The sequence below is a fragment of the Cupressus sempervirens genome, chromosome 10, assembly GCF_028749045.1.
Source record: "Cupressus sempervirens isolate cs-2001-9-10 chromosome 10, ASM2874904v1, whole genome shotgun sequence".
In the NCBI taxonomy this organism is placed as follows: Eukaryota; Viridiplantae; Streptophyta; class Pinopsida; order Cupressales; family Cupressaceae; genus Cupressus; species Cupressus sempervirens.
This window is the reverse complement of record NC_143127.1, coordinates 71,504,245-71,529,512: the sequence shown is the minus strand read 5'-3', so window position 1 is coordinate 71,529,512 and position 25,268 is coordinate 71,504,245. Positions and strand designations below refer to the sequence as shown.

The 25,268-nt window shown below is 35.5% G+C and overlaps 1 protein-coding gene across 1 annotated transcript; it reads right to left on the bottom strand.

The window, feature by feature from the left end:
- Nucleotides 1–6,845: 6,845 nt before the first annotated feature.
- LOC149532631 (protein NUCLEAR FUSION DEFECTIVE 4-like) lies at nucleotides 6,846–10,342 on the bottom strand. The gene is made up of 2 exons (XM_089804515.1): nucleotides 9,184–10,342; nucleotides 6,846–8,009 (listed from the first exon to the last, which is right to left on the bottom strand). Exons 1-2 carry the CDS (start codon nucleotides 10,097–10,099, stop codon nucleotides 7,168–7,170), a joined length of 1,758 nt encoding a protein of 585 aa, XP_089660641.1. The 5' UTR covers nucleotides 10,100–10,342; the 3' UTR covers nucleotides 6,846–7,167.
- Nucleotides 10,343–25,268: the final 14,926 nt, after the last annotated feature.

The following is a 25,268-nucleotide window of genomic DNA, read 5'->3' as shown; positions in this document are numbered from 1 at the left end:
TCTTAACTTTTCCCTTTCCAACAATCTAACAGGGTTCATTATCCCCCAAATAAACAAGTCCAAAATTCCCTTAGGCATAATCGATGAAAGAACCTCTATGAGGTGTAGCATAAAATGAAGCACCAGAATCTAAAACCCATGAATCGTCAACACCTTCTAAAGACAGAAGCAAAGCATCCTCTTCGGATTTGTTACTTACCACATTTGCCTCCATGTCTCCATCTGGTTTATCTCCTTCATTTTTCTTTCGAGTCCAACAATCTTTCTTGTTATGCCCTAGTTTCCCACAATACTAGCAGTCATTCAGTCCTCTCGATTGAGACCTCCTTCCCTTTGACTTTCCTCTTGATTTTCCACGATTTTTGAAATTACTTCCTCTCTCAGTCATTCTGCCTCTGCTTTGTGCATTCAAAGCACTTCCTAATGTAGATCCACCTAAGGATTTCCTACGAGTTTCCTCACTCAAAATAACACCGATCACATCATCATATTTTAGGGTACTAGATCCAAGAACAAAATTATTCATAGCCATTACCAAGTCATTTTAGCTTTCAGGATAAGAACACAAAATCAAGAGAGCCCTAATTTCTTCATCAAAATTGATACCCACAGAATATAACTGACTAGTAATAATATTAAACTCATTTAAATGATCCATAACAGATCCACCTTCTGTCACTTTCATATTAAATAAATGCTTCATGAGAAATACCTTGTTTGAAGCAGAGGGGGTTTCATATAATTTTACTAGGGTTTTGCATCAACTCTTCTGTTGTCTTCGCTTTTGTAATATTAAATGCCATCGATAGTGTCAGGTATAATCAAATGCTTCCAAGTGCCTTTTCGTCCAAAAGATCTCAGTCATCATTTGACATAGATCCTTGATTCTTGGTTTTGCCTTCCAACATAAAGATAGCCTTCTATTTGCATCTTCCAAAACTGAAAGTTTTGCCCATTAAACCTGTCAACCCTCAGCTTACCCTCATCTACCATTGCTCCCACTCAATCGTGAGATTCCCACTCAACCATGAAACTTTACTATAGAGGATAACTAAAAGAACAACCTCGCTCTGATACAACTTGTTAGGATTAAACCACAGACATAAATAACAATTAATTCAAATATAAACAATAGATCACATAGAAAAGAACACAAGACACCAAAATTTAGCATGGTCTACCCAATCCCTAAGCTACGTCCACTAAACAGCAAGTTGGATATTATTACGATCTAGTGATTACAACCTAATTACAATCTGTAATCCCTTATAGCTCAATACCACCAGAAGAACCAATTTTCGCATCACAACACTGAAACAATCCCTAACCCTAAGCCCTTTTATACAAGTACTTTTACCGCTTTAGGGTTATAATTAATAATTACATGTCAGTCCAAAATCTCAATAAAATAGATCCCAAAAAAATTTATGAAGTATGTACAGTACTTTCCTGATCAATCACCACAAGCTAACAAAGCCCTGATTGTTTAAATCAAAATCATATGTTTTCAAAACCAAACAAAATCTATGAAACTATACTACTATGATGTATGGTTTCTTTTGTGTTGGGGTTCGGGTTCGACTTAGTACATTGACCAATCAAGATGTTTACTAGAGGCTTGGGGGTTTTGTTTTGTGATGATGTTATGATTATATTTTGGTCACAATCTTTTATACTCAACCATGGTGATGTGTCACGTGTTTTCTATGATGAATTCATGTGTTATCTATGATGATTTTTGACCAATGTTCGTTAGTGCTTTCCAATTCTTGTGTAGAACTAAGGTGAATGGTATGATTTTCTTGGAGTAACCTTTGAGTCTTTGATCAATTATTTTTTGATGCTTTCTAGTTGCTTGTATAGAACTGAGGTGATTATTGTGACTTTCTTGTTGTAACCTTTGAGTTTCAATAGGTTATCTTTTGGTGCTTTCTAGTTGCTTGCATAGGACTGAGGTTATTATTGTGATTTGTTTTTAGGTGCTTTCTAGTTACTTGTATAGGACTGAGGTGAATATTGTGTTTTATCTATACGTACTTTCCAGTTGCTTGTATAAGACTAAGGTGAATAATGTGTTTTATCTATACGTGCTTTCCAGTTGCTTGTAAAGGACTAAGGTGAAAACTGTGATTCTATGATTTGTACTTTTCATGAGCTTTGGGTAGGTAATTTGTGTCTATTGGGAAGTGGCTTGCAATGGAGGCCAAAGCCCTAAAGAGGTTGCCTAGGTAACCCATTGTAAGTTGTTTTAATAAGTGATAACATTTCATTAAATGAAAGTAAAATGAATTAATAAGAGTCGGTGTTTTTCCTCACCCATGCCTTGAGTGCTAGTACAAGCTATGATGGGAGTAGAGAGGATGCTTGGTTGCGACCTTGCTTCGTTAGTATGCCTTGTCTATATGAAAGGATACTGGTGCTACATAGAGACACTAGGGGGTCGGAGTCCACAAAAGTTGCTAAGGTAACCTTAAATTTGGCTCATGTGATGACACTTGCCCACTTACATAGTAGATTTCCTACATGTCTTTGTTGCCTCTAGGATTAGATGGTACTAGTGTCTTGGTACCCTTTGAGATAGTTTGCTATCAAAATTTCCTTGACCTAGATGTTTTTTATTAAGGAAAAATGGTTTTGAAAGGTACCTAAAACCCTTTACAAATCATAAAATTTTCAATGAAGCCCAAACCAAACAAAACTACAGCCCAAAGGTGGAATAGGTCACCGACAAAGACAAGGTGACTAGGGTGGCATCACAGATAATACAATACTCTTCAGCCACAAAAATAGGTTTTGAATGGGCACTTGAAACCCTATGGTAAAAAGAGGAATAGACAATAAGTCCCTTACCATGTCAAACTACAAAGAACAATAGGCCAAAATAGCCAGGATAACCAAATATGGGATAGTCGCAACAGGGACTCAAGCTTTCCCTTTCAATCTCGTCTTTTGAGATCATAATGTCATATCAAAAGGAGTGGAGGGCTTGACCTTTTTACCTTTTACTGCAGTCCATCCATCCTCCACCATACCAGCAACCTTCTACCAAGAAAAGTCAACAACACCACAATCAGCCCCACAATCGAGGGACAGACCGTAGCAGAAGAAGGGATAGCAACATCTTGAGACGAAGCAGCAACATCCAAAGACAGAGTCACAAGAGGGGTAGCAGTCAAATCGCTAGAGACATAATCTAAAAGAGGGTGAACAAAAGAGGTCACCATTGTTGGGGCATCCAACGTACCATCAAAGACAGCAATCGAGTCTATCACCAAAGTGTCCTAAGGAGAGTCTCCATCCCCAACAGAGGGGACATTCTGAACTATGTAGTGATCATCTGAAACCCCCTTCCACCAAGAAGAAGACTTCTTCAATCTAGATTTTCAAAGGAGCAGCAGGTAGCAAGGTGGTTAGCCTTGTGGCATTTTCTACATCGAAAGGGGATACCCTCATAATCAAAAAGTTAGATCTAAGATCCAATAGGAGAGGCCAATTTAATCTTTTCAAATAATCACTTAGAGATGTCGATTTCCACTAGAATGCGAGCATATGTCATCTAGAACACATTGAAAGATGCAATATCAACTAGCAAGAAGTCCCTGAGGGCATCCCCCACTGCCTCCAGGATCGAATCCACCCATAGGTGAAGGGGGAGATTCGACAACCTGGCCCACAGAGGGATCTTATCAAAGGATTTTGTTGACGAGACAAAATCCTTATACCAAGGTTTAGCCATCAAGGGAAACTTTTCCCCCCATGAGAAACCCCAGCATAGGATAGCATTTCTATCTTCAGTAGTGTTAAATTTCACAATTAAAAAAACCATTGCCACAGGGTATATCTGAGCTATTTCTGAAATGATGGGCTCCCAAACATGGGTAATCCAAGTGTGCAGATCTAACAAAGAGGGCCAAAAACCCTTAAAATGAAAGATAGCAGTGGAAGCAAAATCATCCACCTAAGTGGAAATCTCATCAGCAATATCAAGTTTTAAATTAATCATTATCAAGTTGCTTACCGCGACTAGCACAACATCACAAAGCCCCAAATGTACAGTCTAACCTCCAATGCCAGCCTCATAAGCAGCAACATCAGTGTAGGAGATGACAGATCTACCTGCGACACCACGAGGTAGAGCAGTAGCTATCCCAGTAGGACCAACTGTAGAGAGGCCACCAAAACCAACACCAAAAAGCAGGGGTGGGAGAGGACAGAGAACGAAACCCTTCTAGGGCATCACCGCGCAAAATGGAGTCATGAGAAAAAGACGTCATGCCAACCCCAACTGCAACCACGCCCTTGGAAGAGGCCCACACAAAGGCCTGGTCAGAAGCAAAACTGAGAGCAAACATCCTCAGAGACAAAACAAATGCAGACGCAGGCATTCTCACAGACGCAAGCATACTTGCAGCGGGCAATTCAACAATTTTTCCTTGACCTAGATGTTGGTTATGACTTGTCTATTGATATTCGTATGGGAGTTGAGAATTAGCTCCTTAGCACAGTGGTAATGGGTCATTTAAGTTCCACGAGGTCAAGTGGTAGTGTTTCTTATACCATTGAGATCCTACAATTGAATGTTGTTGCTGGATGTGCTTATGCAGTTGTACCTTTTTTTCTAATCTTGTATTTCTATTTGATGGTTATATTCTATTGTACTATACTTGATTATCAGAGATCTTATGAGATGATGTATTTATTTATGATGTATATTCTTTGAGCTTTTCATAACCTGTGACTTGTACAATGGATGGTTATGCATTCTAGTTATGCCAAAGTGGCATATTATATAATTGTATATGTGTGTGTGTGTGTGTGTGTGTGTGTGTGTGTGTGTGTGTGTGTGTGTGTGTGTGTGTGTGTGTGTGTGATTCAACGCCATAGAACTCTTAAGAGATGTAATCTATTTTGGATGGTTGTATATATGTGAGTTATTGTTTCCGCTTTATTATTTGTTGTTTATTATCTTTCAAAAAAAAATGTTTGGCAAACTTACTAAAACTTTAGGTTAATTTCTTTTGAGTTCCCTAGCAAAGCATTACAATATACATATATGTATATACATACATATACATATATGTATATATATACATATACATATATATGTATACACACACACACATACATATACATATCTAGATATATATACACATACAAAAAATACACACACATGCACACACGCGCGCGCACGTGTGTGTGTGTGTGTGTGTGTGTGTGTGTGTGTGTGTGTGTGTGTGTGTGTGCGTGTGTGACACATTCAATAAAAAGACAACATTTATTTTTCAAAAATGACTTTAAACTCTTTGAATCTACCATAAAATATATATATTATATTTAAAACAATGAAGCCTTTCTATCAAAATCATAATGATGATTAAGAATTATAGGTTGCACGAATAGAAGGTGTTTACATGTTGCTACACAAATCTAAATGGACAATTTAGAGAGGAGTCCTAGTTTGATACGACTATCCTACAAGGAGAAATTTTTTATGTTGTTTATGTAGAATGTGATCTTCATTGGTTATATTTGGTTGTTTTATTAACCACAAACTATTTAGCATATATATTCTTCTTGTGCAACAAAATTAATTCACTAAAACTTGCAAAAATCATTACTACTCTTTTAGGTCAAACTTATGCACAAATGACAGTATCAATATAATGACAAGTTGTTTGTATAAATATATTAAATCATGTTGAGTTATATTGAATTTCTATTACTTATCATTTCAATTTTTGCAATGAATTTATTAATTAAAATTTTGTTCATGATCAAAATGTGCTTCATGTTCAAAATAAACTCCATATCACTTCCCTAAAAGTTGACCAATGCTCATTACATTTTGTTTAAATCTAGGATCATAATGTATTAGGATGTGCATATTATTGGAAAAATATTAAGGTTGAATGAGATTACCACCCACACTAGCCATGGCAATGATGAACTTCAAAACTTTCTCTATTTTTTAACTACCCTTATTTTCCAAAATGTTATTTTAAAAAATCTAGTTGCTACTCAAAACAACTCGTAACGATAAATATTTTTTGTTATTTTCATTTATTGATCTTCACTACATGTAGCTACATACCCCCACATTAGCAGTGTCACTACTTTCTAATCCTCCATTACAATAAAATGTCATATGCTTCTTTGTATTAAGTGGAAATATCTATTAAAAAGATATGTAGAGAGTTCTTGTTTTAATGAAATCTACAATTAATTTGATATATTACTTATATTAAATGTCTATAATTAAAACAAAGAAATTTATATTAGACAGACATTACAACTAATATGGATTATGACTTGGAAAATATGCAAGATGGTTTGTATCTTAATATTTTGTGTTGGATGTGACAAGAGAGGTGAAAGTACTACAATGGAAAGCAAAACTATAGTCAACAAACTACGCATTTGAATTAGGTAATTTGACAAATCACACATCTAAGTTAGGTCATTCACATCAATCACATACCTCATCTAGTTGAGCGATGAACAATTTTGTAGATCATGATTGATAGTCTTTAGGAATAACTTCTGATTGAGAAATAACTTATATTATGTCAATTACCAATAAAAACACATCATTTATACCTACAATAGAGAAATTATGTGTTGAGCATCAACATGTGTCGTACTTCAAATCATATTATTTATTACCCTTGCCATACATAAATAATAACTCACTCAAATAAATCTAATTTTTTACTTTAAAAAGGCCAGAAAATACAATTTTAGTCATGAATGAAATATAAAACACATTTCAATGATATTTTACACTAACCTTACCATCACATTAAAAGAATTTAAATCAAAGTCCCGTCCAAATTCAAAGGAAAACATTGAAAAACAGACAATATTAACCATTTCTGAAATATAAAACATATTTCAATGGCATTTTAAGCCACCCGTGTGGAGGAGTTTATTATTACAAGTGAAAAATCATGCCATCGAAGAACTATTTTAGTTCTAATTGCTGAATAGTAAAGTCGGTTGATAAGAATTTCGAATACTGCGTTTTCAACCTTAGTACTTATCCTTACTTCTTGTTTTTCTTTTACAGATTCTTGCTAACCTTCTAGAAATGCAGAAGCTGCTGCTACCGTAGACCCCTATTGACATAAAGTAACGAGCAAAAGCACCCGATAACAACAATAATAATTATCAGGTGCTTTTGTTTGTTACAATGGAAGCTTGTGCCTGTGAATCTCCACCTTTATTGTCTTCTTTACTTTCAGCATTGAACTTGCGATAGATATCCTGCTTATAGAAATGCCTCGTTCTGTAGACAAGAACACCTGCAATTGCACACCCAACCATGCTAAGTGCTGCCATTATCAAAAAGGTCGTGCAAAAACACCTTCTTCCAACACACATTAGGTCATCTACGGCACTATTCCTCCCCACACTTTCTGCTTTTGCGCGCCTATCATAGAGGTACCCAGCAACCCTAACAGAAAACAAATATGATCCAAGGGGACTCGAACTCTGTCCTATGTTGTACAGAATGGCAAAGTGGCGAAGCCCAAATAGTTCAGAAATGATGGAGAACATAAGAGGCCATTGTGCACCAAAGCACATTCCAATGAGAATGGAGGCCACATAGATGGAGCCTGGAAGTCCAAAAGCAATGAGGAGATGACCCACACAGGCAATTGCAAGAACAAGGCTTAGCAGGAAAGGCCTTGGAATGGAGTACTTTTGCACAAGTATTTCTGAGATGGACCCTGCTCCCACTCGCCCTAAGAAGTTCCATATGCTAAGCAAGGAAACAAAAGTGCTGATGCTTTTTTTTGGGTATTGCAGGGATTTTCCAATCTGTCCCATGTTGTCTATTGCAGTAATTGTAGAGCCCAAACCGCATGTTGTTGCCACAAACAGTACCCAGAAGTCTAAGCTCATCAGTGCTTGAAGAACAGTGTGGTCTTGCCCTCTCACTGGCCATTTGGTTTCAGATTTGGTCTTCTCCTCATGTGGTGCTTGGTATTTCTCAGCATCAGAAAGAGCTGTATAATTGGTAAAATCCAGTTAGTTTGTTGACATAACTTTTATCATTTAACTTTAATCATGTTAATATAAACTGCATCCTTGTCCACTTATTACTAACATTTTAAAGCCTTCAATAACAATTGTTTTACTAATTTAAAAGATCGTAATAGTTCACCGGTCTCTATTATAGAAGAAAAAGAGAGGGAAAAATGCTGATGGTACAACATTCTTATGGACACTTTGGACCCACTGATTTATGGGGGGCGGTGGGCAGATCCTCCTGTTCCCTCAACCACTGCTTTATCCATGTAACAATCATATTTATTTCTATATTTTTATATTTCTAATTAGCCCAATATGATCTGCTGTGACTTTTTCCATCTATTTTGAATATGTATAATACTATTTTATAAATAATAATCTAGACCTTTACAACTATTGGATAATCTACTTACAATTGAGCATTTCAAGTCTTTTACAAACTATTTTACTATCTTAAAAATTAAAGATTTTTTGTCATCATTGTGGTACTTCAGTTTTGTAAAGTATTTTGTTGCTTTCTAGTAGTGATTTAGTAGAGTGATTTTCTTTCCTCTCTGGTAAGCATATTTGCTACTCTTTTATTTGTAACTCATTTAGCTATTTCCAATATTAAAAATATATATATACTATTACAACAGTCTACGGTACAGGAAAAAGAATGAAAGAGAGATAAAGATGCTGATGGGTGGAATCTCTTTATCGACACCCTGGACCCATTGATGTATAAGAGAATCTCGCAATCATGTCCTATTTCTCCCCCTTTACTATTGCTTTAGCCACCTAACAATCATACTTGTTTCTACTCTTTAGACTTTAGCTCCATATGAATCTAATAATGTGACTTTTTCCTCCCATTTGTTTTGTATATAAATAGTATTACTAGATATTTATTCGTTTAAAAAACTATACACAACTATTTTGAACTTTTAAACTTTAAACTATGAATGACTTCCTACTTTATTTTCTAAATTATCAAATCGTGCTTCCATTTATCTAGAAAGTATTTCAATTGAATTCTCATTTTATTTTAAATGGTCAAAGTACTGTACGATATATGCATCTGTGCTCTCACTAGTATAGACTCTTCCAGACTAGTTCAAAACTAAAATGGAAATTTTATATCAGAATTGTCTTCTTGCGAAATTTTACCTGTTGACGGATCTGCTGTCTGACTTTGCGCTCCGTTAGCTGTCATCTCCCTGCTGAACTGAGTGGCCTTTGATCTTTCCAAGTCAGATATTGTTAACTCTTCATTTAACTGAGACTTTTGAAGCTCTGAGCGTATGACTACCACCAATGGAACGAAGATTGTCAGAACGGTTATTACAGCAAACAATCGGACCACAATTATTGGAAGTTTTAGCCTGTTTTCCAGTAAAATGAAGACCATAAGAAAGGCTGCAAGCACTAAGGCCATGGCAAGAAAAACATAGAAATTCCTAATCTCGTTTTTATCATTTGGGTACTTCTTTATGGGCCTTATTAAAGCCATGAAGACAAGGACAACAGTAGTAGGAAGTATAGCAGCCAGAAATATGAGAAAGCTGGAGTCATCTTTGTTGGTAGCCAGGTATATCTGGGTGATAATTGCCCCACTCAAACCCACAAACCCCTTGAGCAGCCCAATGACCAGTCCCCTTCCCCTGGGAAAATTCTTTACACAAGTCACAATCACGCCAGTGTTTATAAAGGTCATAGAGCTTCCCCCAATTAACTGATACAAAAACATCTGCCACTTTAATGGTTTGGCTATCCTGCCTGTTACGGCCAGCCAGATCATAATATAGCCACCCAAGTTCATGACTGAACCCATGCCCAGAACCACATATGGACAAGAAATTTCGTTGATAAGTCCTGCAAGGATACCCACATTTAAGCCCAAGTCCTTGAAAAAGGCCAACATGTCAATATCTTTTTGATCATACATAAGACTTACTTTGATGGCTTGTGAGTATAAACCAAAAATGTAGGTGGATCCAGCAAATGAAAGGATAAAGAAGGATGACACTGCCATCATCCATCGGCTTCTTAATCCAGTTAAGACAATACTCAATGCACCTGCCATACCTAATACCCAAGTTCAAGATTTGAATGACGGTAAGACTAAAGGGGACAGACAACTAGCTGTAATGTTTCTATATAATACTGAGACTAAATGATATAACCCCACAACCCACCCAACTGATAGTTTTATAGACAGCACCTCTTTAGCACTGGAATAAATCCTAAAAGCAAGCAAGAATATTTCTACTGATAATATTTCCAGAGGCATAACCCTCGCCTTGCTACCAAGAAGCTTAAAATTCTCATCTCTGAGTACCCAACAAGAGGGAATAAATAGCCTGCTCCCCAAGACTGAGCTTGCTTATGTCCTGTCGACATAAGAAAGACTTGTGGATGAAAAAAAAAGGATTAAGCAAAAGTATAAACTACCTCTAAACACCTTTTAAGCTTAAGATATTGAAAGAAATCAGAAACTCTAATGACCGTTAGATAAGGTTGAAGGTAATCGGAGGTACTGTGTGTCTTATTTGGGACAGTAAAGTAATTCCATGGGCCGTCCTATAGTAGGGAGTATGGAATCAAACTCATATGAGAAATGTTTTCAGTATATGTAGGCCCAGTGAAATAGAAAATGCGTTAGAAAAATTCCCGAGTACTAAACCCAAGACAGGTTTCATCTGGTGAAGTGTGTCAATGTTTTTCTCCAAACTTTTTGACATTGGATTCATCTCCATCGTCCAAATTTTACTAAAAATTTTATAAGATTCAACTATTTAATTATTAGCATATCTTTAATAATAGGACCTGAAAGGATTTCCTCCACTCACAAATTCAACGAGTAATTGGACCCACAGAAATGGCATTAGGGTCTCATCAAGTAGTCAGACGAACGCTGTGATTGCATAGGGGCCTTGAACTTGATCACGCATGCATTTACTATGTTTCAGTTGTCAAAAAGGCCTTTGCGAACTTCCCCCATGCTATTCAAATTATTCCTATATTTAATTACATTTTTATACTCATTTTATTCCTACTTTCTAATCATTCAGTTGAAAACTTAAAGCCCTGCTTTCCTACTTTCTTCTGGGGTTGCTTTTTTAAATTCTTATTCCCATTTAAATAGATCTTTGTAGCTATTTTACTTTTCCTAGTCCAATTGCATTCCTAACTCGTGCTCTTATAGTTCCATATTTTAATAAACTTCATAGTTTATCTAACACTAGAAAAATTATTTGAAGGTGTTTCTGTCTGATTTGGCTTTCATCAAATATGGAAGGGTTTTCTTCGTAATCCTGCCACGTGTTGTTTATCCTATTGTACAATTGAATAATTTTGGGATATCATTCTGTCTTTTTATGATTGTTTTGTAATGTTGAAATGGTTTGATATTCTTATGTACCCGTAAAGTGCACTTTTATATAAAGTTAGATTCATTTTCCTTTTGTAAAGTTGGGTTGATTTTAACTCATCTGACAATTTTATTTATGTTACTGATATTTTTGTTCATCACCTTAATGTTATATTTTTTTTTAAGATCAATGTTGTGTGTTTCTTGTATTAAAAATCTTAGTTACCGGTGTCAGTTTGATTCGAAATGCAGGTTCGAAGAGCTGGTTCGCTGGTATGGCAAAATTATAAAAAGGGTTTGGGTTTGTTTGAGTTCGTTTATAAAAAAACATGTAAAAATTGTATATATATATATTTATGTATGTATGTATGTATGAAGGCTAGAAGCATAAGTTAAAATTAGATTGTCACGTAGTATCATAAAATCATATGATCTAATCATTTAAACAACAAAAACGCCATAAAATTTAAACTTGTATTTGTAATCATAGCATCATTACAAAGCATTGTCCAATTGATTAACATATCTTAGGCCTTGCTAGACAAGTTGAATACAAACAAGAGAGCTCCTTTGTCGAAAGCCCTGTCTATTGCAATAGGCATACAACAAGCACTTGGAAAGAAGTGTATCATGTTATAAAAGAAGCAGAGTTATACCTGCAACATTGTTCTATCTGTCAATGATATATTTATTCTGTTCATGTCTACCATTGGAGAAGCTCATTGTCTCCACATTCATGATCTAGTCTGTAATCCATTTTGTGCAATTAAACATACCCTATGTCAAAGATGCAACCTGGGATGCCTACATATAATCAAGGAGCCATTGATACACCAAATTCTTTTGAACCCAAGGCAAATTTTGGACAAATTGGACCTGAATTTGGTACTGGTTTGAACCAATACATGGTTCGGAGGACAAAGTGACAAACCTTGGGAATTAAGTTAAGAATTAATATACAAGGTTTAAAAATTTTAGTTTAAATTTTACCAACTTTTCTTTATTTTATTTCTCTCTAAGTTGTCGATCTGAATGCGGGTTCAATATTTGGGTTTGAAATCCGTCCAATATTTTTTTGAATAATTTCAAATTCATTTTAGGTTAATTTGTACAAGAACATATTTTTCTAAAAATATATATGTACGTGTGTGTATCTCTATGCAACACCAAAAAAGTTCATACACCACTATGTCAATAGTATAGCAATATATCAAAATACACCACCATATATATTATATCTTTTAGTCCAGATGACATATGTTTTACCTTTTTGACCTTTGCAGTGGTCCATTTTAGGCTTGAAGGGTTGAATTGGCTAAAATAGACCAAAAAAAACACTTTTAAAAGGTTTAAAACTCCACTTTTTTTTGATAAAATTCAACCTAGGTCCTGCCGCAGATTTGTGAATTTGCCTTTAAAACTGCAAAATTAGCGTTGGGTTCATTTGACAGAATTTGAGCAGACTGAAGGTTTTGCAGCAGACTTTAGTAAGAATATGACAAGGACCAGACTTTGGGGTTGTCAAGGAAGAATTTGGTATCACGGATTCTTTTCCCTGTGGATACATGTATGCATGATTACTTTTTATATTTTGGTATTTAACAACATTAAATATGCATTCATTATTATTGGTTGTCAAGGGAAATTGCTTATGTTGTCGATGCTGATCTGATGCCTAAGTGAATGTGGATGTGGATACGAGAATCGGATGTGTGAAAAAAAAATGTATATAAATAAATACATACACACACACACCCACACACACACGTGTGTGTGTGTGTGCGTGCATGCGTGCGCGTGTGTGTATGCAAAGAAAAGCATAATGTATACAAAAATAAATCATTTCATAGAATGATACTTAACCATTGGTATTGATAGTTCAATTTCAAACTTCGCAAACACATTACAAAATTAAAATAGCTCATTAGTAAATTACTGAAGTTCAAGTTTCCAATATAATTTGAATTACAAAATCAAAACTTAGTTCAAGATTCGATGTTGAGCAATCAAGACTCAAGATTCACTAATCACATTCAGTTATATATGTGTGTGTGTGTGTGTGCGTAAAAAAAAGCATTATATATACAAAAATAAATCATTTCATATTATGATACTTAATCATTGGTATTGATAGTTCAGTTTCAAACTTCGCAAACACAAATATACAAAATTAAAATAGCTGATTAGTAAATTACTGAAGGTCAAGTTTCCAATATAATTTGAATTACAAAATCAAAACTTAGTTCAGGATTCGATGTTGATCAATCAAGACTCAAGACTCAAGATTCACTAATCAGATTCAGTTAATGACAATATATAGTTGATAATTGTGTTATAATAACCTTGATAGTTTTAGGAGCAAAAAAAGAATAAAATAAGGAAATAAAGCACATGCAGAAAGCAGATTTTAAGTCATTTTGGACACTGGAAAGGCAGCTGGGCCCACAGATGCGCTGTAATGCTACCCGGATGCACCCAGGAAGGGTCGCCCAAGCCTGTGGATGCTTGTGGAGGCACTCACAACACCACCACAAGAATCCATAGGCCAGAGCAACACTTCTCGGCCGCACTCGGGCAGCATTTGGATGCAACTGAGCACCAAAACACATCTAAATCAGCATCTAGATGTTTTACAAGAATCGGTATCTGAAGAAATTCCTATGCATTATAAAGACGAAACATTATAAAAAACCTTTTCATTTAAAGCAGTAAGAGAAACATAATTTCTTGATCATACATCTATTCTAATCAAGTGTTTGATGTGCGAGAATTCAAATAACTCACCCTTATAATTTGATGACTTCCCCCAAAGAATTTCTTAAAATCACAGACTCGTCAATAATTAACTAAATTGCTGATTCAGATTTGGGTTCAAATGCGCAGTCGAGATTTGGGTTCAAAATTCATTCAAACATTTTTGGAGGCAGGTTCAAATTTGTTTTGAAATCGTCTAGAAAAATAATATGTTTTATGTATGTATGTATGATATGTATAGATATACAGCAAGAAATAAGTTTATACATCACCTTCCTAATAGTAAAGCAACATAGCAAAAAACACCATCATATATATTAATGTTTTAGTCTAAATGGTATATATTTTATATGTTTAGTCTTTTTAGTGGTCTATTTTAAGGTTGCAAGGTTAGATTGACTAAAATAGACCAAATGAAACTTTTTTTTAAAAAGATATTAAAAAAATCTGTTTTTTTTGGCAAAATTCGACTAGGATTCTACCACAGATTTACAAATTCACTATAAAAATGACAAAATTTGTGTTGGATTTGTCTAAAAAAAATTAGATAGACTTTTGCAAAAATATAACAAGAAATAGATTTTAGAATTACCACAAAAAAAATTGATAACAAAACAATTAATGAAAGCCTTGTTAGAAATAGGGAATAATGAGAGGGGGGTGAATCAAAGTTCCACACGCTTTTGTCCAACTATAGATATTATTTACAATCTTAAAACCAGCATATATAATCAAACTGAAAAGTAAACATAACAATAACACAATGCAACTCATAACATCATTATTTGTTAACTAGGGAAACCCTAGTGGGGATGATACCCACAAAATGATCCACTAATCAAAAATATCTTGTAAAAGATATTGACCCTGTTAGGAGTCTATTACATCAATATAGTGTATATGTCCTTGTTAGAGGACTGGCCTTGTTAGAAGCCTCAACCCTATTAGGAGTTGGTATTACAATTACAAAAGTAGCAAGCGGAGCCCACTGCTCAAACATGCATACGATAGGTACAAATTACAATCTTTACACAAAAGGTATAGATACAAATATATTTCTAACTGTGATAATATCTTCAATATTTTATTTATCCTTTGTAGCTATCTTCACAAAACTGATCGTGTATCTGTACAATACTATACTATCATCAAGTTCACATCAATACTGATCATACAAAGCACATCACAACATTATAACATTACATTAAAATGCCACACTTCTTTTCCAACAAAAAGTGTCTTCCTTTGTACCCAATTGCTTAACCAGACAGCCTTCAATACCTTGCATGCTTTCCAAAACACAAAATTACTTTTTGCTAAGTGAGGGTTAACATCTTAGATGTCGTCCCAACCTTGTTAAGTCGTTGTATTGGTAAACCAAAACAATCCTTTAACCAAAATGCCTTTACTTTGTTTTATTCTCTGTTCTGCCTATAGAACCTGTTGCTGTAAATTTTGCTGTAACTCTGTTCGGACAACAATTATTCTTAAGTGCTCTTAGAAACGTGTTTATTACATCATATTCTTCCTCTGCGCATAATCTCAACTACTTCTAGTATACCGCCTAAAGCAAAATGCTTGACTGTTCAATGTTTTCCTAAATTATACTTAGACAATTTTCTAAGTCCAAGTATTCAAAACTAATGTAATGTTTTGCCTACTTCATAGCAGGTATATATTGCCATAAATGACAACCCTATATCATCCGTACATATCCTCCTAGCCAAATTGCCAACAAGCCTAACTTCAAGGTGAAATCAACTCGCAGAAATGCAAATTTAGCCTGATCACGTCCACAAATTTATACCAAATCTCTATCATATGTCATGTGGAATCAACCTAGACTTGCAAGATCCACCTACAATAAGATACTTTTCACATAGAATATCAAGCAATTTATATATCTAAATAAATTTGCATGTTACATCAAAGTTATTTTGTCATTGTTCCTCTAGCTAAGTGCCCAAGTTCTCGTGCATTTAATTGTTTTGTATGCCTTTATCATGCATAGCTATTATTTAGTTCAATCTATGTTGGGTTCTTTTATAGTAAATCTGTAGCACAAGCCTGCTAAAAGCATTTTAACTAAAAATCATAATTGAGACTTTCGATAAAAAAATTGAATATCTAACAAATGGGTGTATGTCATGATATATGGTGTCTTCTCATTAGTGGAGATGAGTCAATACGTGCTCATTTTAATTTTACGTTTTTCAAAATTATTTAGAAATTTCAAATTTTTTTCAATGTTTTATAGCAATTTATTTGTCACGTCTTTTATTTAAAAATATATTTTCAAGTCGACATGGTCAAATATTATGCCACATCAACATATTTTTCGTGAAAGTGTCAATAATGGTTCTAAAAAACAGTAAGATCTATAGGCATGTACCATAGTTGGAAAACTCGCCGAGCCCCCCAAAAGTTTATTCGGGAAAAACTCGGCCATTTAAAAAAAAAACTCGGGAAAACTCGAGAACCTAAAAAAACCACTAAAATTTAATTCAAAATACATTTTTTTGCAAATTTCAATGAGAAGCTGCATCTAATGAGTTCATTATAGAGAACACAAAAGAAAGAAGCAGGAGTTTAGATATATATAAATGCATAGTGGGTACAAAATCACATTCTGATGCTGAATGCTGATGGCAGGAAACATAATAGTAAATAATTTGTGTCAAATTAGAAGTAAAAACATCATTACAATCACATTTTCCTCTTCCTAGCTCTACTAGCATATTGTAACTCTCTATCTTACATAATATATATAGGCTTCTTGCCTTTTGTTTTTAACAAAAAAAAAAAATTTAAAAAAAAAAAAAAGAGTTTTTCTGAAAAACTCGCCGATTTTTTGCAAAAACTCGGTGATTAGTCGGCGATTTTTCACAAAAACTTGGCAATTTTTTCTTGCGATTAAATTTGGGAAAAACTCGCTAGTCCCAAAAACTCGGCGATTAGTAGAAACTCGCCGATTATTCGGCGATTATGCCAACTATGGCATGTACTAAATCATGTTAAATGGTGCACTAATACAAGACCACATAAGTGATTGTTTTTTGATAATTTTTTCACTTTTTAAGAATTATGCATTAATGAGACTTTTTAGTATGCTACTACAAATCTATTTTATTCACATTCTAACCTAAAGTGTTCACATACTGACCTAAAGTATTCATTGTTTACTTAATATATCACATTTTAAATTTGATTCATCTATTGACTCCTCTCCCCTACCTACTTTAAAACTATTATTACTAAAAGCATCCCCTAATCTTAACAGCAGAAAGTATAAAACATTATCCCTTTTACAATTTATCCCCTTTTTTAAATGATCTTTTACCATCATTTGATGTAGTTCTTTGGAGGAAGATTTTTTCCTCTTAACTTCTATCCATTCTCTTAACTTATATCCATTCTTGAACCGAGGAGGGGGCTTAGTGATTGTTAATCTTCCCTATTCGGCTAACGACAATGCCCCCAATTCTTTTTGCCACTCATTAGCACCATCGCCGAATTTTAGATCCTCTGAAGGATGAGAAGACAAGGGAGAAATGCTCTCCTCCCTAGGTATTTGAGACTTCTTGACAGTTGCAGAAGTCTTCCAAAATTCTTTATCGATCCATAGCGGCTTTTTCATTAGTGATGTTTAAAGAGCCTGAAATTGCATGCTACAGAGGCTTTGAAATCGATTCAAATTCTGTTATGGGCTTCACATTCTGTGAATCATTTCTGTCAACAAAGCCATCATTTGGAGGAGATTCACTCTTTACATCTTTCCACCTGAGGCTTATTTGAAATGTCCCTTTACTGGTTTTGTATGATATTTCCAACCTCTAATCAAATTTTCAAAATCAAACAACTAATATCACAAAGATCCACCAAATTTCTCAAGAAACTCCGAATCGGGTATGCTGAAAATAGTGCCAAAAGCTTCACAACTTCACAAATTATTAATAAATCTGAAAATGGACATTTTTACAGAAATTTCAGCAACATAACAACTTACAAAATGACATTTCCAGATTCGTATAGCCTTTACACAACAGTTCACAAATGTAGGACAAAAACTATGCTCATCGAGCTCCCGAAATTAACACAAAAATGCTCGGAAACACCACAAAAACATTAATAATCTATCTCAGAAGTTTAATCACGTCCCAATACATATATTCAACTCTATTTTAACATCTTAAAGTTTGAAATACAGCAGCAACCCAAACTGATATGAAATACTCAAGTAAAAACACCAAACTCATACAAAAAACACACCCGAAAACCCACAAATTTGCACTGTTAAGCACAAAGGCAAACTCTGTATGAGCATGCACACGGAATGGCTTCAAACTCCCATCCTTAGCCTTCCTGGAAACCTGCAAACTCCCGTTCTTGGGTCTCCTTCTCCACAGGTTTGGCAGCCTCTGAAGAATACCAAAAAATGAACAAAAATCAAGATCTGGAATCCGCCCAAAATGCCTCCAAACCCCTTAAAAGAGGGCATAACTGTAACTCACGTCCAAGAAAGATTAATGAAACATATTTTAATAATAATTTTCATTTATTAGTCCAACGGTTTCCAAAAATTAACCCCCTTTTTCCGAAACTTCACTTTCTTGGGCCTGCCTGCCTTAGCAAAGATTATTAATTTTTAATTATTTGAAAAGGGGACATGACAAGTCCTCCCCTCCCAAACATTGTTTGTCCTCAAGCAATGGCTGAACAATAAACCAATCAATCCACCTGGATCCCAAATGTAGTCATGAACTATACTACTACCAATTAACACAGGCTCCTGCAATATTCTCTGCAATATGACCAAGAGGAATCCATAATCAAACTGACAATTATAGCTCAACCAAACTCCAAAATCACCACTACCACAGTCAAAAACCCATGAGACAAAAACTCTTAGAACATCAGAACCCAAGTAAAGTGGACAAATCAAACAACCAACACAATAAATACCATCAACACATCCCACTGGCCTATACGGAATGTACAATCCAACTCTGCAACAATGGTGAACGCTCTCGAATGAAACTGTACCAAGTATGGAGAATCCACACACTGTACAACTCCTACAGTCAACACAACTCTGCAAATCACCGGCCACTATCTCATAACCATAACTCCCATGCATTGCTGATGGTGAAAAGACATTACAAGATAAAGAGTAAGAAATGGAATCCAAGCCAGATTTACCTGCCATCAACTCCTCAAAACAAGGATCAAATGCTAACTGATGTACATACCCTGCAATATAATGTTGATTAAAAAAACCAACCTTAGTCAACAGCTCACCATGAACAAGTGATACAACCCACTGTGACTGATCACTAGCTAAGTCCGGAGATGTCATAGCCAAAGGAGTAGAATCAATAACAACACCCACTGAAGCATCACTCCCAAACTCCTGCTCTAAGTCACATATTATCAAGCTATCAACTGCAGAACCTATCACCATGTCATGCCCATCACAACTCTCATCTTGAGGCATCAAAATGTCCCATAACTGATGATAAGCACTAGGAACCAAAGTACATCTCCGTATCATCATCTCATCAACATGGTCATCAAAGGTAAATTGATGAGCGTACCTCACAGTGTAATGCCGATAGAATTCGCCAATCTCAGTCAGTGGCTCAGACTGTAATTTAAATGAAACTAACTGCAATTGATCATTAACCATGTTGGAACTGACTACTACCTCCGAAGATATCACCAAGGGAGTAGTATTACTAGCAGGAACCATGCCAACTGCCGACTCACCAACATCACACATGATCTTTGATACATCTCTAATCTTCGTGCCATCAGTACTAGAGGCCACCACCATGTCAAGCATACAAGAATCTGCTACAACACCCAACTCAACTGAACCTGACTCTAGTGGGAATGAACCTGATATGCCAATGTTAGTATCAAGGATGGATGCATCCCCATCTCCACTGTCTCTAACAATCTCGGCCATGGACATCCTTAGATCACCAAACACCATAGCTTGTGACTGTATAGAATCAGGTAAAGACTGTAGTCGCTCTAACTCCATGGTCACCTTAGCCAAATGAAACTGTGACTCCTTGAAAGCCAACTGTGTACTCTCAAGAATCTCAGAAGTCACCTCAAGCTGCTCAGTAAGCTCACTCACCTCATCTTCCTTGGCCAACAATGTATCATATGTTGTACTGCCCCACTCCATAAGATAATCTCTGTCGGCTACCAACTGCATATAATTCTGTCTCAAAATCCGAATAGCCCCCCATAAAGAGTGGAACTCTGTCAAGGAAAGATAACTGCCTCCCTGCTCATCACTAGTAGGAGAACCCCATCCATAAACTGCTAACAACTGACGAGCAGCATCGAAATGCTGGCAAGTGATAGCAATGTCTCGGTCACTAACTCTCAACTGATTGGACACATGATGGCACTGGCTTGACTGTCTCCTACAAACCTCCTCTGATGCACTGTCTAAAGGGGTATCCTCAAAGTTACTAGTCTCTAGAGTATTACCATCCATATCCTGTGAATCAAATCTAAAGCTCATATCAACATACGGAGTATCAAAAACATTAGCATTGTTGTCCAACTCCTCTATACCCAAGGAAACTAAGTCTTCAAAACTGCCCACTGCATCCTCCTGGATGTCATCAATGCCAATATGATCCTGGGACTCATCTATACACACTGCCAAATATGAAATATCATCAACACATTCCAGCAAGTATGGTCGACTAGATATATGAACAAAGCCCAACATCGGTGTATAAAAACTAATACCAACATCAAACAAAATACTGGCACAAGAAAAGACAACACCGTGTAATCTGCTAATCAAATCCATGCTAGCACCCAAACAAACACTGCTACCAAAAAGTGTTAAAGATCTCCAGTCAACTGAATCCCAAACGCCAATATAACAATCTCGAGTTCATATCCGTAAACTAGAATCAACTGGTAACTCAAGAAAACTCCTCACCTGAGTAATATGACCAATACCAACTAACTCCACATACCTGTCATGATGAGATAATGAAGTCACAATACTATCTTTGTTCACCTTCAGCTGGCTGGAGAAATCATGTGAAGTACTACCAGCCTCAACCTCATGTGTTGAAGCATCTAACTGTGCCTGGTACTCTTTCTCAGCAAAATCATGAATGCTCAATGTCTGCTCATCTCTACCAGGTATCTCACCATCCTGCACAACAACATCCTCATAATCATCATCTGAACCCACTACACTGTAATCACTGCCTGTTGTAACTATACCATCTTGAATACCTGTGGCATCACCCTTTGACGACCTGTAAACAATTGTCTCAATTTGAGTATTAAGTTGACCGTTACTATGTAATATCCTTTCCCACCACCTCCTGTGGCAGAGTAGAATCTGAGACCTTTACCTGGCTATCAGCTAGTTTCTCAAACTCCTCATGCAAGTTCTTGGGAATTGTGTCATCTGTCCTGTGAGAAAATCTGCCAAATAAAAATTCAGTCAACTTATCCACCTTAGCTGGGTCGGACAACATGTCATTCATTATACGATGGTGCTCAATCAACTGTTCAGACATGTCATGGCTTATTTTCATAAGTTTATCTCGAATGTCTAAATAACCATCCTTTCTACTGTTTTGACTCTGGATATCAATTGTCCAAGATCGTGTCCTCTGAGACTCTGTACTATACTTGTCCATTCTGGATAAAGTAGAGTGTAACCCCAATAAGATATAACTTCTTCAAACACCAAGAACTAACATGCAAATGATTAGAAGTAGCATACAACCATAGATTTTGACATGCAGCTGATTAGAAGCAACATGCAATCATAAATTATGACATGCAAGATCTGGGTAGTTGTCAAAACTGACATGCAAGATCTGGGTAGTTGTCAAAACTGACATGCAAATTTTTACAACCACCAAATTCACTAAGAACTAACATGAAAATGATTAGAAGTAGCATGCAACCATAAATTTTGACATGCAGCTGATTAGAAGCAACATGCAATCATAAATTATGACATGCAAGATTTGGGTAGTTGTCAAAACTGACATGCAAGATCTGAGTAGTTGTCAAAACTGACATGCAAACTTCTACAAACCCTCAAGCTAGCAAGATCATGGCTCTGATACCACTGAAATGTCTCTTTACTGGTTTTGTATGATATTTCCAACCTCTAATCAGATTTTCAAGATCAAACAACTAATATCACAAAGATCCACCAAATTTCTCAAGAAACCCCAAATCAGGTATGCTGAAAATAGTGCCAAAAACTTCACAACTTCACAAATTACTAATATATCTGAAAATGGACATTTTTACAGAAATTTCAGCAACATAACAGCCTACAAAATGACATTTTCAGATTCGTATAGCCTTTACACGACAGTTCACAAATGTAGGACAAAAACTATGCTCATCGAGCTCCCGAAATTAACACAAAAATGCCCGGAAACACCACAAAAACATTAATAATCTATCTCAAAAGTTTAATCACGTCCCAATACATATATTCAGCTCTATTTTAACATCTTAAAGTCTGAAATACAGCAGCAACCCAAACTGATATGAAATACTCAACTAAAAACACCAAACTCATACAAAAAACACACCCGAAAACTCACAAATCTGCATTGTTAAGCACAAAGGCAAACTCTGTATGAGCATGCACATGGAATGGCTTCAAACTCTCATCCTTAGCCTTCCTAGAAACCTGCAAACTCCCGTTCTTGGGTCTCCCTGAAAACCTGCAAACTCTCGTTCTTGGGTCTCCTTCTCCACAGGTTTGGCAGCCTTTGAAAAATAACAAAGAATGAACAAAAATCAAGTTCTGGAATCCGCCCCAAATGCCTCCAAACCCTTTAAAAGAGGGCATAACTGTAACTCACGTCCAAGAGAAGTTAATGAAACATATTTTAATAATAATTTTCATTTATTAGTCCAACGGTTTCCAAAGATTAACCCCCTTTTTCCGAAACTTCACTTTCTTGGGCCTGCCTGCCTTAGCAAAGATTATTAATTTTTAATTATTTGAAAAAAGGACATGACATTATTTCTTAGATTGCATTCTAATGTTTGTGCAATCTATAACAGTATGCCCTATTTTAAAACATCTCCTTACATTGAATAGATAAACCTTTGTTCGAAGAGTTGAATCCACCCTTGTCCTTTTCACCTGAGAATAGTTTCTACCGAATGATCTTTAGAAGTGTCTAACTGTATCAGAATCTGTGCAAACGTTTTATGCATGGAATTTGTTAAATCTCTATCTGTGTTCACAAATTCTTGATTGAGCTACCAATTGCTACAAAACAAGATCCAAAACAATAATAGAAGGGAAGATATGGGAGGGAGATCCAAATTAATATGACTGGAAAATGATTCAGTAGACACGTTAAAAAGAGGATACCAAGTTTTCAACGTCAACGTATTTTGACCCATGTCCATATATTGCTTAGGATTGTGTTTATACCCTTCTTGTTGTCAAAGACCACAATAAAAAAAGCCTCGGACACAGACAAGTTTCCAATTGTTCTTTTATCAATTAGAAATTTACTTGTACAGTTTCGAAAGATGGCCATAAACGACTAAATATTCCAAATAATACATGCTCCATTTTCCAGCAATTCTTTCTTTACTTATGCATCAAAACTTAATAAGAACAAATTTTCTGTGCAATGAATATTTTTTCTAAAATCATTACCTCTAATCATTGAAGTAGACCAAATTGGCGAGTGATTCCCCCGATTAAGCTGCCTCAAGAGAGATGCCCTAATCGTAGTGGTAGAATGTCGAAGATTTAGTCGCTTTCAAGTAAGTAGCCCCTGGTTGCTATGCAAATAGGCCCGGAGAACGAATCGTCATTTACCGTTACCGAATGGGTAGACCCGTCCGAAACCCCATTATTCTGGCGCCTCTCAGAAACCCTACCCACGCTGGACAGGCGAGAAGAGTAAGACCCGCATCGCTCAGATAAAATTTGTTTTTTCTCTATTGAACATGCCACAAAAGGGGCATCCATTGGCAGAAAGAGTTGAATCAGTACCATTTCCATCGCAGGCGCGAGAAAGACCAGAAGCAGCCTCCTCCAAGACCCCTGCGCGGCAGAAATTCGAAAATTACAGCCTCGCGCCCAATTGATGATAAAAGAACAATACTTTAAATTGATATAATTCTCGTTTGAATTTTGTTGAGCTGTCTGAAATTTTAGTTCCTCCGTGAGGCATAAGAGTAATGTATTCCTTGCATCTTGGAGGGTGTAAGGGTTATATGGATAGTGCTATATATGTCAAATCACTTTAATGTGGTGAGTTTCTATTGTTAGTTTCTATTTGAACTAATGTTTTCATTGGAACCCTTCCAATTAATTTGCATGACAAATAGATTCTTAAAAACTCATTTTAGAGTATTTGTAGAAACTAAAAATAGGTTAACTACAAAGAGTATCTAGAGATTATACTCTAGACACGTATCCCTCTCAATGACAGTTATTGCCTCTCTATATCTCTGTCTCTCTCGTGTTTGATTCATAAATCTTACCTTGACAATGACCTCCATTGTAACTTTTAGTGGTGTGGTAACTCAAATGAGTAAGAAACATGATGTATTAGTAGATGTGAGTTACATAATAACGAAAATCCCTATAAAAAATGTACTTAAAAATGATACTTGTATAATAATTTCTTTACTTCCTCTAATAAACTTTACTTGAATTCGTAATGATGACATTCTTAGATGGGGACGTAATAAATCTTGCATAAATTTTAGAAATAATAATAATTGGAATATTCTTGTTCAAGTCTAATTTTATTTTCCTATATTGCAATTTTTCTAGTTCCTCTAATCAACTTCTACTCAATTCATACTCACATTGTTAGACTATAATTTAGTTGGGATGTAAAACGTCTTACGTAGAATATAGAAACAATAATTATTAGAATATATTGTTTAAGTCTAATTTTATTTTTCCAAATTAATATATACATCCTATGTTTAATGGGTTAATATTCAATATTTTTTAATATTTTGAGAAGATAATAAATTACTTAAAAAGTATGTAAATAATAATTATAATATTATATTTTTAATTTTTTATAAGATTAATGAATGCTAAGTAACAAATAATTAATAT